Source organism: Pongo pygmaeus, chromosome 3, assembly GCF_028885625.2.
Source record: "Pongo pygmaeus isolate AG05252 chromosome 3, NHGRI_mPonPyg2-v2.0_pri, whole genome shotgun sequence".
Classification (NCBI taxonomy): domain Eukaryota; kingdom Metazoa; phylum Chordata; class Mammalia; order Primates; family Hominidae; genus Pongo; species Pongo pygmaeus.
In genome coordinates this window covers 2,221,427-2,234,864 of record NC_072376.2, presented here as the reverse complement: position 1 = coordinate 2,234,864, position 13,438 = coordinate 2,221,427, and the positions used below count along the sequence as shown (strand labels likewise).

At 40.8% G+C, this 13,438-nt stretch overlaps 1 protein-coding gene across 2 annotated transcripts in view; it reads left to right on the top strand.

Moving 5' to 3' along the window:
- The window catches only part of LOC129035766 (HAUS augmin-like complex subunit 3), a 169,224-nt gene that overhangs the window by 41,445 nt on the left and 114,341 nt on the right, over positions 1-13,438 (top strand). For both annotated transcript variants that reach the window (XM_063664416.1, XM_054486565.2), the window contains 2 exons: positions 1,180-1,373; positions 6,576-6,688. In XM_063664416.1, coding sequence (XP_063520486.1) covers positions 1,180-1,373; positions 6,576-6,688 — 307 coding nt within the window. The remainder of the gene's footprint in view (positions 1-1,179; positions 1,374-6,575; positions 6,689-13,438) is intronic.

Below are 13,438 nucleotides of genomic sequence, written 5' to 3'. Positions count from 1 at the left end.
TTGCACTTTGGGAGAGCAAAGTGGGCGGATTGCCTGAGCTCAGGAGTTCGAGACCAGCCTGGGCAACACAGTGAAACCCCGTCTTTACTAAAATACAAAAAAAAATTAGCTGGGCGTGGCGGTGTGCTTCTGTAGTCCCAGCTACTCTAGAGGCTGAGGCAGGAGAATTGCTTGAACCTAGGAGGTGGAGGTTGTGGTGAGCTGAGATTGCGCCACTGTGTTCCAGCCTGGGCGACAGAGCAAGACTCCATCTCTTAAAAAAAAAAAAAAAAAAAAAAAATATATATATATATATATATATATACTGTCTTCTGAGTTGCTTTATTTCCCACAAGAAATCTGCTGTCATCCTTATCTTTGTTTCTATCTATGTAATGTGTTCTCTCGCCATGCCCCACTCCTCTTATCACTGGTTTTAAGCAAATGATTATGATGCATTTTTCTTGGTGTAGTTTTCTTCATGTTCCTTGTACTTGAGGTTTATTGATCTTCTTGGTTCTAATGATTAACTTGGGGATAAAGGACAAGCTTATTATTATGTTGAGTTTTGAAATCCTTGAGTATTATATGTCTTCGTTATTTAGGTCTTCTTTGATTTCTTTCATCAGCATTTTATAGTTTTCAGCATATATATCCTGTATGTATTTTGTTCATTTATACTTAAGTATTTCATTTTTTATAGTTTTATAAATGGTTGTTTTAAAAAATTTTATTTTCACATGTTTATTGCTAGAATATAAAAATATATTAAATTTCTGTGCTTTGATCTTGTGTCCTGCAACCTTGCTAAATTCACATATTAGCTCCAGGGTTCATTTTTTCTAGGTTCCTTTAGATTGTCTACACAGACATTCATGCCATCTGCTAATAGGGAAAGTATGATGCTTCCTTTCTGCTGTGTTTGCCTTTTATTCCTGTCTCCTATCACATTGCCCTGGAGGAGACTTCCATATATTGCCCTGGATGAGACTTCCATTATGATGTTGGACAGGGTGGAGGCCAGACGTGGAGCGTAAGGTCATGGGTTTGGCTTTTGGCCCTCGATTGCCATAAAAAAACCATCCATTTTCAAGTTTAATTTTAGGCCTTTTCTCTTTCTCTCTGCTTAATTTTAAAATGTATATCTTTCTACAACAGATATATTGTCTAGGTTTAATTTATTTTGTTGTGTTTGCACAGACCCCCATTTCCTCTGTTAAAGGAATTGTGGTGTTACTAAAACGCCAAGCAGAGGGTGGCCATGGTTGTCCAGATGCCCCGGCCTGTGGTCCTGTTCTGGAGGGCTTTGTGTCAGATGATCCATGTATCTACATTCAAATAGAGCACTCTGCTATCTGGGACCAAGAACAGGAGGCACATCAACAATTTGCCCGGTAAGAAATCTTCACGCATGGACTCACACCCTACTTACATGCCTGCTTTATACTAATGGAAACTTTCTCAAGGTCCAGTTTTAATAGTTTAAACTTTTAGAAGTTTTGTATGGGCACATGAAAATAAAATGGATCCAAGTGATAGAAATCTCTGCAAATACTGGCCCTCTCTCTCCCAGAGAATATCCGGAATGGAGTTCCATTCGTCTGTGGGAGCAGCCTGCTCCAGGACTTGAAGCAACTTCACAATGAGAAGCTAGGGAGAAAAGCATCACCCCCAGACCCTGAAAATCCCGTCACTGGCAGAGTCCCGGATGATTTTCCTTATCCTACTTGTTCATTCATTCACAGCATTAGAAAACAAAGTTATTACTGCCTGCAAACAATAAATTGTCCTTAATACCACCAAGGATGGGACTAGTTTCAAAGCTCCATGTCTGTGGAAAGAGGCAAGACCCGTCTCACCTCTTTGGACTGGCCCTCTTAGAATCACAGAATTTTAGAGCAGGCGGGGTTGCTCCTGCCGCCCCTTCTGGATTCTGAAAAGCCCTTTCTGGGATGGATCTTGTACTCTTCCTCACTGTTTCTTTGCTTAGGTTATCCACATGACTTGGGCTTCTGCCTCAAATGGAGGTATCCACTGCCTTCCCAGCCCTCTGATTTAAGGCCAATTAGCCACCCTGGAGGAGGCGATCAAGGCAGCTCCGGAGGAAGCTGGGCCCTGTTACTAGCCCTTCCATGCTTCATACAGGCTTACTGGGCTCTGGGTGATTTTAGGTAACTTTTGGGGAGAAGGGGAATGTGTGACAAACATAGCATTCAGCTCCCAACAGAACCCTTCATTTTCTTTTTATGTAATTTTCTCTTTAAAGAACAACTGGTCAGGTCTAGTGTACGGAGAGCGCTTATGAGGACAGAGCCCTAATCTGGATGATGTTTCTGAATTTAGTTGACGTTTTCCGCTTGGACGTCTAGTGGTCATTTTAGGCAAACATGTCCAAACTGAACTCCTGTTTTCCCTACGCTGCCTCCTGTGGCCTGGCTGTCTTAGTCCGTGTCAGCCCTCCATGAGCTTAGGCAAAAAGTCCTGGGGCTATCTCTGACTTCTCTGTACTTTCCACAAACCATATCAAGCTCTCAGCAAGTCCTGTTGGCTCTGCCTTCAAGTGTAGATAGAATCTGCCCTGTGCTTATCCACTGTGTTGCTGTTACTCGGCGCAAGTTGTTACCTCCTACTGGATCACAAGAACTTCCACATTGGACTCCTGCTCCCACCTGCCCCTTCAGTCTGTTTTCTGTGCAGCACCCAGAGCTGGCCTGTTAAAGCATAAATCAGATCACATCACTTCCCTTCCCCAAACCCTCAAACAGCTCCTGCTTCACTCTGAGGAAAACCCCAAATCACTGCTTCTTGGTCTTCTGGCTAAGATCAAGTGTAGAAAAGCCACAGGACCTATGAAGGCCTTCGCCCTCGAGGTCTGCTTATTCTGGCCCCTCCGCTGTCTTCAACCTCACCCCCTCCTCTCTCCCGGCCTCTCAGTGCATTCCCACCTCCTTGCTGTTCCTGACCATGTGGTGTGCACCTCTACCCAAGGGCCTGGTGCCACCATCCCTCCCTGCAGCATTCTCCCAAATAGCTGCATGGTTTACTGCCTCATTCCTTTATGTTTTTCTCTGAACAAACAAAAAGTAAGCTATGAAAACATAAAGGTACAGAGTAGTATATACATCCACCCAGGCCAACATTATCAAAGGTTTTTCCTTACTTCCTTCTGTCGCTTTCCTGGGGAAGGGGGAGAGGACTGGGATTAAAGAAATTCCCAACCTATTGTTTTGCCCTCTCATGACTCTAAAAACTGTGGGCTTTTTTTTTTTTTCAGAGCCACAATGCCATTTTTAAACTTAACAAGTTGTGTACTCGGTCCAAATTTGAAGCTACCTGATTTTCTCATAAATGTCCTTCTACTGTTGACTTGTTGGGATCAGAACATAGCATTGGGTGGCCATGTCTCTAGTTTTTTCTAATCTGGAGCGTCCCTCAGCCCCTCTCCCTATCTTGGAGGAGGTCCCGTGTCCTGGATTCATTTGTTTGCCTCATGATGAAGTTCTTTGACTTCTTCTGTCTCCTCTTCTCCATATTTTCTGTAAACTGGAGTTAGCTCTAAATGCTTGATTATTTGGGTCCAACTTGTTTTGCGCAGCACTTCCTAGGTGGAGCCATAAGCTTCATACTCCATCTGTGATGCAGTTGGATGGCCGGATTTAGCAAATTAAAATATAGGACACTAAATTTGAATTTCAGATAAATAACTAATTTCTTAGTATACGTATGTCCCAAATATTGCATGGGACATACTTATACTAGAAGAATACATCCCTAAAAAATACTCAATTTTTTTCAGATAATAATTATTCATGATTTTTCTGAAATTCAGACTTAACTGGTGTCCTCCTGACTTCCCTTAGTGATGCAATTGGGTTGTCCCAGTTTTCATGGTGCTGAGAGGGAGCAGCGGGTTCAGGTGGTGTCAGCACGATCCCTTCCTTATAAACTTCTCCCCCAAACTTTCCCTTAATGGTTTTGTCCATTGATTAGGATGATCTAAATCACTTACTTAATTCCGGCTAGTAAGATGGTGATTTTTCTAATTCTATCATTTCTTCCACATTTAGTGGCTAAAATTTTCTGTAAAGAACTTTCCTCTACCAACTAGGCTTTTGTTTACCTTATCCTTCATGTCTTTCCTCAAGAGTTACCTTGGCTAGGAACAGTGGCTCAGGCTGAGGTGGGAGGATGGCTTGGGGCTGGAGTTTGAGACTAGCCTGAGCAACATAGTGAGACCCCATCTCTAAAAAAAATTTAAAAATTACCCGGGTACAGTGGCATGTGCCTATAGTTCTAGCTACTCTAGAGGCTGATATTGGAGGATCACTTGAGTCCAGCAGTTTGAGCCTGCAGTGAGCTGTGATTGCGCTACTGCACTCTAGCTTGGATGACAGAGTGAGGCCCTGTCTAAAAAAAAAAAAGAATTACCAAGCTAAAAAAAAAAAAAAAAGAATTACCTTATTAGATCTTCCTTGACCACCCTGTATGAGATGGTACCCCACTGCCAAACCCACATACATGACTTTCATTTGTGTTCACTAGTGTGTTCATTAATGTATCCCCAATATCTAAGAACAATGCTACAAAGCAAGTGCTTAATCAATATTTATTCAATATTATCATTGAATGCATGAATGTTGAGGCTTAATTTTTATAAGTTCTAGGACAATCAAATTAATACATTGCCTCAAGTACCATAAATTGGAAATAATAATCCCAATCCTATGATTATATCTTTGAGATTCAAAATAAATTTAAATAAATCACATTTAAATTAGCACACACACTCTTTTGCACAAAAACATGTTTAATAACATTTATTAAATGACCTGTGCAAGGCCTTTCACATACACACTCTCCCTTCACCTTCACATTCTCTCTGTACGTTTGTTATACCTTATTCACTCCATTTTACAGATGAGAAAGCCTCAAATCTAGCTTTTATATATATAAATATATATATGTGTGTGTGCATGTATATACATATACATAAATACATGTTTTATTTTAAGAGCCAGAGTCTCTCTTTGTCGCCCAGGTTGGAGTACAGTGGTTGTGATCACGACTCATTGCAGCCTCAACCTCCCAGGCTCAAGTGATTCTCCCTCCTCAGCAACCTCACCCCAGTAGCTAGGACTTTAAGACTACAGGCATGCACCACCATGCCTGGCTAATTGCCATTTAGCTTACAAGGTATTCTTTTTGTAGTTTGTTTTATCGAGATAAAGATTAATTAAACTCTTATTAGCGGAAGATAGTGTAGTTGGTAGATTACCTCATCACGGAACTCTTGAGTTTCAAGGATGAAGGAGCAGCAAAGGGAAGTGAGCTCCATGGCCCCAGTTCTTCTCCTTCATAAGCTCTTTACTCCCTCTTGGACACCCTCCTCACCGGTCCAACCAAGCCAAGATCCAAAGCTGTGTTATTGGCACTTTACCCTCCCTACCATCCTGGCCGCCCTTTTCAAGGGAAACCAAGGTGAAATCACATAAAGTGCAAATACAAATGTCTTTCTGTGGAACAAGTCCAAGCAAAATCTAACTGCAGTTTGGCTAAGTGTGCAAAGCTCATTAGGCTCTCGATTTCTTTCTTCCTCAGCTCTAACCAAAGAACCTCATTAATGTGTTAATGAACATTTACTATAAAGAGGGATTGATGGCTTTGGTAGCTTAGAGTTTGGGCCCTGGCAGCAGGAAGATATGGTCTCAGATCCCAGCATTGCCATTTGTTAGCCATTAAACCCTGGCCAAATTGCTTAACCTCTTCAAGACTAAGTTTTCTCATCTGTAAAATGGTTCTAGTGCATGCCAGATAGGATTGTGATGAGGTTTCAGTGCAACAATCACTTCACACACAATGCTGCGAAGTGTTCAGCGTGGTGTCTGGCACATGGTAAGTATTCAGTCAATTTTAACAATTGTGAATCCCATATTCAAAGTGCTCATGGTATAATGGAGAGACAAACGTTCAAGGTACATTATAATACAGCAAGTGTGCTTCCCACTGTACTACATGTGTGGACAGGAGTACAGAAGAGATACAGGAGAGGGAGCAGTCCCCTGCCTGGGGAATTAGGGCATACCTTCCTGAAGATGGCCCTTGAACAGTTTGTGAAAACTGTAGGAAGAGAATTGTAGTCAAGAATACAGCATATAGAGTGGCCCAGGAGCAAAGCAGGGTGTGGCACAGCCTGGTGGTGGAGGAAAGGGAATTTAGTGTGACGAGACGGTAGAATGTTTGAGGGGAGCTCTGGGAGAACGGACTGGAGAGTCATCTTGGGGCCTGGCTATAAAGAGCCCAGAGTAGGTGTACTTTGCTCAGGAATGTAGGTCTTATTCTACAGGTAATGGGATGTTACCCAGGGATAAGCACTTGACAGCTGCGTGACCTTGGGTACCTTACCTCGTCTCTCTGTGTCTCACTTTCATCTTCTGTAAAACGCAGATGATAAATAATACTAACCTCTTGGAATTCTTTAGTTAATGTGTGCATGTGCTATCTAAGTGATAGCTATTAGTTGAGTAGTAATAATATTTTTCCAAGGTTGAAAGTTCCAAATTAATGTTTAAATCAGTGAATTTCTTTTCATCTTCCAGGAACGTGCTATTTCAAACACTGAAATGTAAATGTCCTGTTATTTGTTTTAATGCTAAGGATTTTGTGAGAATAGTGCTGCAGTTTTTTGGTAATGATGGCAGTTGGAAGCATGGTAAGTTATATTTTTTATTCTCTCGATAATTTAACTCTTCAACTATGACTCCTCCTATAAATGGGAGAATGGTGAGGGCAGCCATGTCACACAACTCCTGGGGGACCTGGCCACACAGACTGATAAGCCTCCTCATGGGCCCTAGGCATGGGGAGGAAGTTTTCCTCCATGTTTCTAGGTTATTTGAATTTTTACAAGTATATATTACTTTCATAATTTAAAATAAGAAAGAATTAACTTATGTAGCATGGTCAATAAGATTTGTTGTTACCACAAATAGCTTATAAACTTTCTAAGAATTAAACTACAGTCCAGAGTAATTAACATCAAAACAATATAGGACCTATCTTTTATTTAAAATAGTAAAGATTTTAAATATATATATATATATTTTAATTTTTTGATTTTCTTAGAGATGGGGTCCAACTTTGTTGCCCAGGCTGGTCTTAAACTGCTCTCCTCAAGCCATCCTCCTGCCTCAGCTTCCCAAAGTGCTGGGATTATAAGCGTGAGCCACTGCACCTGGCCTAAAATAGTAAAGTTTTTTAAAACTTCTTAAAAACTAGATGGACATGGCCGGGCGCAGTGGCTCACACCTGTAATCCCAGCACTTTGGGAGGCTGAGGCGGGCGGATCATGAGGTCAGGAGTTCGAGACCAGCCTGGCCAACGTGGTGAAACCCCGTCTCTACTAAAAATACAAAAATTAGCCGGGCATGGTGGCTCATGCGTGTAATCCTAGCTACTCAGGAGGCTGAGGCAGGAGAATTGCTTGAGCCCAGGAGGTGGAGGTTGCAGTGAGCTGAGATTGGGCCGTTGCACTCCAGCCTGGAGGACAGAGTGAGACTCAATGTCAGGAAGAGGGGAAAAAAAAAAAAAACTAGATGGACAGATAAGTGGTAAAACAAATACAGCAAAAACATTCATTGTAGAATCTAGGTGATGGACATATGTGTTCACTGTATAATTCTTTTCAAATTATATATTTGAAAATGTTCATAATAAAAGGTTGGAAAAGTCCCTTTTTATTGTCAAAATTTTCTAACATATACAAAAGTAGCCATCATCCAGTTTCAACAATTATCAGTTTCCAGCCAATCTTTTTTTTTTTTTTTTTTTTTTTTGAGATGGAGTCTCGCTCTGTCCCCCAGGCTGGAGTGCAGTTGCATGATCTTGGCTCACTGCAACCTCTACCTCCCTGGTTCAAGTGATTCTCCTGCCTCAGCCTCCCGAGCAGCTGGGACTACAGGTGCACGCCACCATGTGTGGATAATTTTTGTATTTTTAGTAGAGACGGGGTTTCACCATGCTGGCCAGGCTAGTCTTGAACTCCTGACCTTGTGATCTGCCCACCTCCGCCTCCCAAAGCCACCGCGCCTGGCCCCAGCCAATCTTTTGCTGTATAACTCCCCATACTTCAAAACTGCCACCTCCTGGATACTTTGTAGCAAAACCCAAACATCATGTGATTCATCTCTAAATATTTCAATTGTATGACTAAAATGTGAGATTCCGTTTTTAAGACAACACCATCATCTCTTCCCACTCCCGAGAAAAATAACCAATAATCTTTTTTTCTTTTTTTTTCCTTCTAAAAATTTTACTGATTCATAATAGATATACATATTTTGGGGGGACTTGTGATATTTTGATACATTCATATAATGTGTAATAATCAAATCCGGGTAATTGGGATATCTATCACCTTAAGCATTTATCTTTTCTTTATACTGGGAACATTTGAATTTTCCTTTACTAGCTATTTTGAAATATACAATAGATTATTGTTTACTATAGTCACTCTACTGATTTACTGAACACCAGGTCTTCCTTCTTCTACCTAACTATATATTTGTAACTGTTAATCAACTACTCTTAATCCCACCCACCACCCCCTTACCCTTCCTGACCTCCGGTAGCCACCAATCTACTCTACCTTCATGAGATCTGCTTTCTTAGCTCCTACATATGAGTGATATTTATCTTTCTGTGCTTGGCTTATTTCACTTAACATAATGACCTCCAGTTCCATCCATGTTGCTGCAAATGACAGGATTTCCTTCTTTTTTATGGCTGAATAGTAATTCCATTGAGTAAATATACCACATTTTCTTTATTTATCTGTTGATGGACACTCAGGTTAATTCCTTATTTTGGCTATTGTGAATAGTGCTGCAGTAACATGGGAATGCAGATATCACCCTGATATGTTGATTCTTTTGAATATATACCCAGGAGTGGGGTTGCTGAATCATATCGTAGTTCTATTTTGTTTTTTGAGGAACCTACATACTGTTTTCCATAGTGGCTGTACTAATTTACTTTCCTACCAATAGTGTATGAGGGTTCCCCTTTCTCCATATCCTCACCAGTATCTGTTATTCCCTATCTTTTTGATGAAAGTCATTTTAAATTGAGGTGAGATGATACCTCATTGTGATTTTCCTTGCATTTTTCTTATGATTAGTGATGTTGAGCATTTTTAAATATTCTTCTTGGCGTTTTGTATATCTTCTTTTCAGAAATGTCTATTCAAATCATTTGCCTATTTTTAAATCATGTTTCCCCCTATTGAGCTGTTTGAGTTCCTTTTATATTCTGGTTATTAATCCCCTATCAGAGGGATAGTTTGCAAATATTTTCTTCCATTCTGTGAGTTGTCTCTTCACTCTATTGTTTTCTTTGCTGTACAGCTTTTGCTTGATGTAATTTCATTTGTCTATTTTTGCTTTTGTTGTCTATGCTTTTGAAGTTTTAGTAAAAAAAAAAAAAAAAAATCATTGCCCAGACAAATGTCCTGGAGCATTTTCCCAGTGTTTTCTTCCAGATGTTTCATAGTTTCAGGTCTTAGATTTAAGTCCTTAATCCATTTTGATTTGATTTTTGTATACGGTGAGAGATAGGAGTCTAGTTTCATTCTTTTGCGTGTGATTTTCCCAGCACCTTTCCCCAATATATATTCTTGGAGCCTGTCAAAAATGAATTGGCTGTAAATGTGTTGATTTATTTCTGGGGTCTCTATTCTGTTCCATTGGTCTATGTGTCTGCTTTTATGACAGTACCATGCTGTCTTGGTTACTATAGCTTTGTAGTATAATTTGAAGTCAGGTAGTGTGATTCCTCCAGCTTCGTTATTTTTGCTTATGATTGCTTTGGCTATTCAGAGTGTTTGGTTCCATATAGATTTTAGGCTTTTTTGTCCTATTTCTTTTTTTTTGAGGTGGAGTCTCACTCTGTTGCCAGGCTAGAGTGCAGTGGCGTGATTTCGGCTCACTGCAACCTCCACCCCCTGGATTCAAGTGATTCTTGTGCCTCAGCCTCCCAAGTAGCTGGGACTATAGGCACCCACCACCACGCCTAATTTTTGTATTTTTAGTAGAGACAGGGTTTCACCATGTTGGCCAGGATGGTCTCGATCTCCTGACCTCGTGATCCGCCCACCTTGGTCTCCTAAAGTACTGTGATTACAGGCGTGAGCCACCATGCCTGGCCTTTTTGTCCTATTTCTGTGAAGAATGTCATTGGTATTTTGATAGAGATTGCATTGACTCTTTGATTGCTTTAGGTAACACTTGGGATGGAGTCTCGCTCTGTCGCCCAGGCTGGAGTGCAGTGGCACAATCTTGGCTCACTGCAAGCTCCGCCTCCCAGGTTCACTCCATTCTCCTGCCTCAGCCTCCCGAGTAGCTGGGACTACAGGTGCCCGCCACCATGCCCGGCTAATTTTTTGTATTTTTAGTAGAGACAGAGTTTCACCATGTTAGCCAGGATGGTCTCGATCTCCTGACCTCGTGATTCACCTGCCTCGGCCTCCCAAAGTGCTGGGATTACAGGCATAAGCCACTGCGCCCAGCTGGTAAAATTGATATTTTAACAATATTCTTGCATTCCCTCAGTTTTATTCTATGTAAGCCTGTACAAGTATTTCCTTATCCATTCAGCCATTCTATGTCTTTTAATTGAAGAATTTAGTCCATTTACATTCAATGTTATTGGTAAGTGAGGACTTATTACTGCCATTTTGTTACTTGTGGTTAAGTGATTTTCTCTGGTAGTATCTTTTAATTTGTTGCTTTTTATTTTTTTGTGTATTTATTATAGGTTTTTGCTTTGTGGTTACAAAAACCTATAATAAATACACTAAAAATAAAAAGGAGCCTTACAAAAAAAATCTTAGTTATTTTAAACAGATGACAACTTATCTTTATTTACAAAGAAAAGAATAGAAACAAACAAATAAAGGAAATACTAAAAAGCCTCTACACTTTAATTCCACCCCCTACACACATTTTGACTTTTTGTTGCCTCAATTTATGTGTTTTTATATGGCCCATCTCTTAACAGGTTGCCATAGCTATTATTGTTTTTTATAGATTTATCTTTTAATCTTCACACTGGAGTTGTGAGTGGATTGCATACTACAATTACAGTGTTAGAGTATGCTGAGTTTGTCTGTGTATTTACTTTTACCAGTGGGTTTCAATCCTTCAAATGTTTTCTTTTTGTATGTTTGTGTTTTTTTCTTTCAGACTGAAGAACTCCTTTTAGCATATCTTGGAAGATGGGTCTGGTGGTGATGAATTTCCTCAGTTTTTGTTTGTCTGGGGCTTTATTTCTTTTTCACGTTTGAAGGATAGCTTTGCTGGGCACAGAATTGTTGGTTGGCAGTTGTCTTTTGTTTTCTTTTTTATTGGGGGGTGACAGGGAGATGGTGTCTCACTCTGTCACCCAGGCTGGAATGCAGTGGTGCGATCATAGCTCACTGTAACCTCAAATTCCTGGGCTGAAGTGATCCTCCTGCATCAGCCTTCCAAGTAGTTGGGACTACAGGTGTGTTCTACCACACCTAGATAATTTTTTTATTTTTATTTTGTAGAGACAGGGGTCTCACTATGTTGTCCTGGCTGCTGTTGAACTCCTAGCCTGAAGCAATCCTCCTGCCTTGGGCTCCCAAAGTGTTGGGATTACAGGTGTGGGCCACCAAGCCTGGCAGTTTTCTTTTCTTTCAGCGCTTTGAATAGGTTATCTCACTTCCTCCTTCTGTTGAGCAACCTGTTGCCAGATGAATTGGAGCTCCTTTATATGTTATTTGTTCTTTTCTCTTGCCGTTTTTGGGGTCCTTTCTTTGTCCTTGACCTTTGGGGGCTTGGTTATTATATGTGTAGTATAATATAGGGTAGTTATATTTGGGTAATTATAGGGTAGTTTTATTTGGGTTTAATCTGTTTGGCGATCTCTGGCCTTCCTGTACCTGGATATTTATATCTTTCTCAAGATTTGGGCCGGGTGCAGTGGCTTATGCCTGTAATCCCAGCACTTTGGGAGACTGAGGCGGGTGGATCACTTGAGGTCAGGAGTTCGAGACCAGCCTGGCCAACATGGTGAAACCCTGTCTCTACTAAAAATTCAAAAGTGAGCCGGGCATGATGGCACATACCTGTAATCCCAGATACTCGGGAGGCTGAGACAGGAGAATCACTTTACCCCAGGAGGCAGAGGTTGCAATGAGCCAAGATCAAGCCATTGCACTCCCGCCTGAGCAACAGAGCAAGACTCCATCTAAAAAAAAAAGGATTTGGAAGTTTTCTGTTATTATTTTTTGAATAAGCTTTCTACTCCTTGCTCTTGCTCTGCTTCATCTTGAACACCACTAATTCTTAGATTTGCTCTTTTGAGGCAATTTTCTATATCTTATAGGTGTTCCTCGTTTCTCTTCTCTCTTTTCTTTTTATTCCTCTGTGTCTTTTCCAATAGTCTATCTTCAGACTCACTGATTGTTTTCTCTGCTTGATTCATTCTGCTGTTGAGAGCCTCTAATGAATTTTTCAGTTCAGCAAATATATTTCTCAGTTCCAGGATTTCTGTTTGATTTTTTAAACTATGTCAACCTCCGTTAAATTTTTCTGATTAATTTCTGGATTTTTCTGTGTTATTTTAGAGATCACTGAGTTTCCTTAAAACTTCAATTTTGAATTCTTGATCAAAGAGCTTCCCTATCGCCATCCTGTTAAGGTTAGTCACTGGCTCCTTGCTTTGTCTGGTTTGAGGAGGTCATGGTTCCTCACTTGCTGTTATTTGTTGTGAATGTACATCTATTTCTTTGCATTGAAGGATTAGTTTTTTGTTCCAGTCTTCTCTTTCTGGCTTGTTTTGTTTTTTTATTGGATATGTTTGCTCAGATATTTTTTTTTCAATATACCTGTTAAATATCTTTTTGTTTTTGCTAGGTCCTTGCTCCCTTTTCAGCACTAGATGGCACCTTAAGCCCAGGTGTGCCTCGGCTCTAGCAAACTTCAGAGCGCTCCCCATCCCTGATGAGGAAAGTCCCTAAGGGTATACCTCGCAGTATGGGAAGGATAGCTGGGAGTTCATGCCCAGGGGACCTGTAGGATGTACCTCCTACAACATGGTCCTACTGGCCAGCCTTTCTGATTTGGTGTCTCCTCTGCCCATGGTACAGAGCAGAGTGTCTGTTAGTCTCTACCACTGCCCATATCTGGCTGTCCTCAGGGATATTTCTCCCTTCCGACACTCATGATGCTTCCTGTGGATTGTGGCAGGGATGGGTCTCCTGCCAGGGGGCCCAAGATGATGGGAAAGTTGATTGTCTACCTCAGTCTCACTTTTTTCAGTTTAGTAACTGAATTGGGGGAAATTTTTCTACATGTTTGGTGACTGGCAGATTGGGGAAGGGACATAAAGTCTGATTCTCTTACTGTCTGTATGGAGTTTTTTCACTTCTGTGTGACCT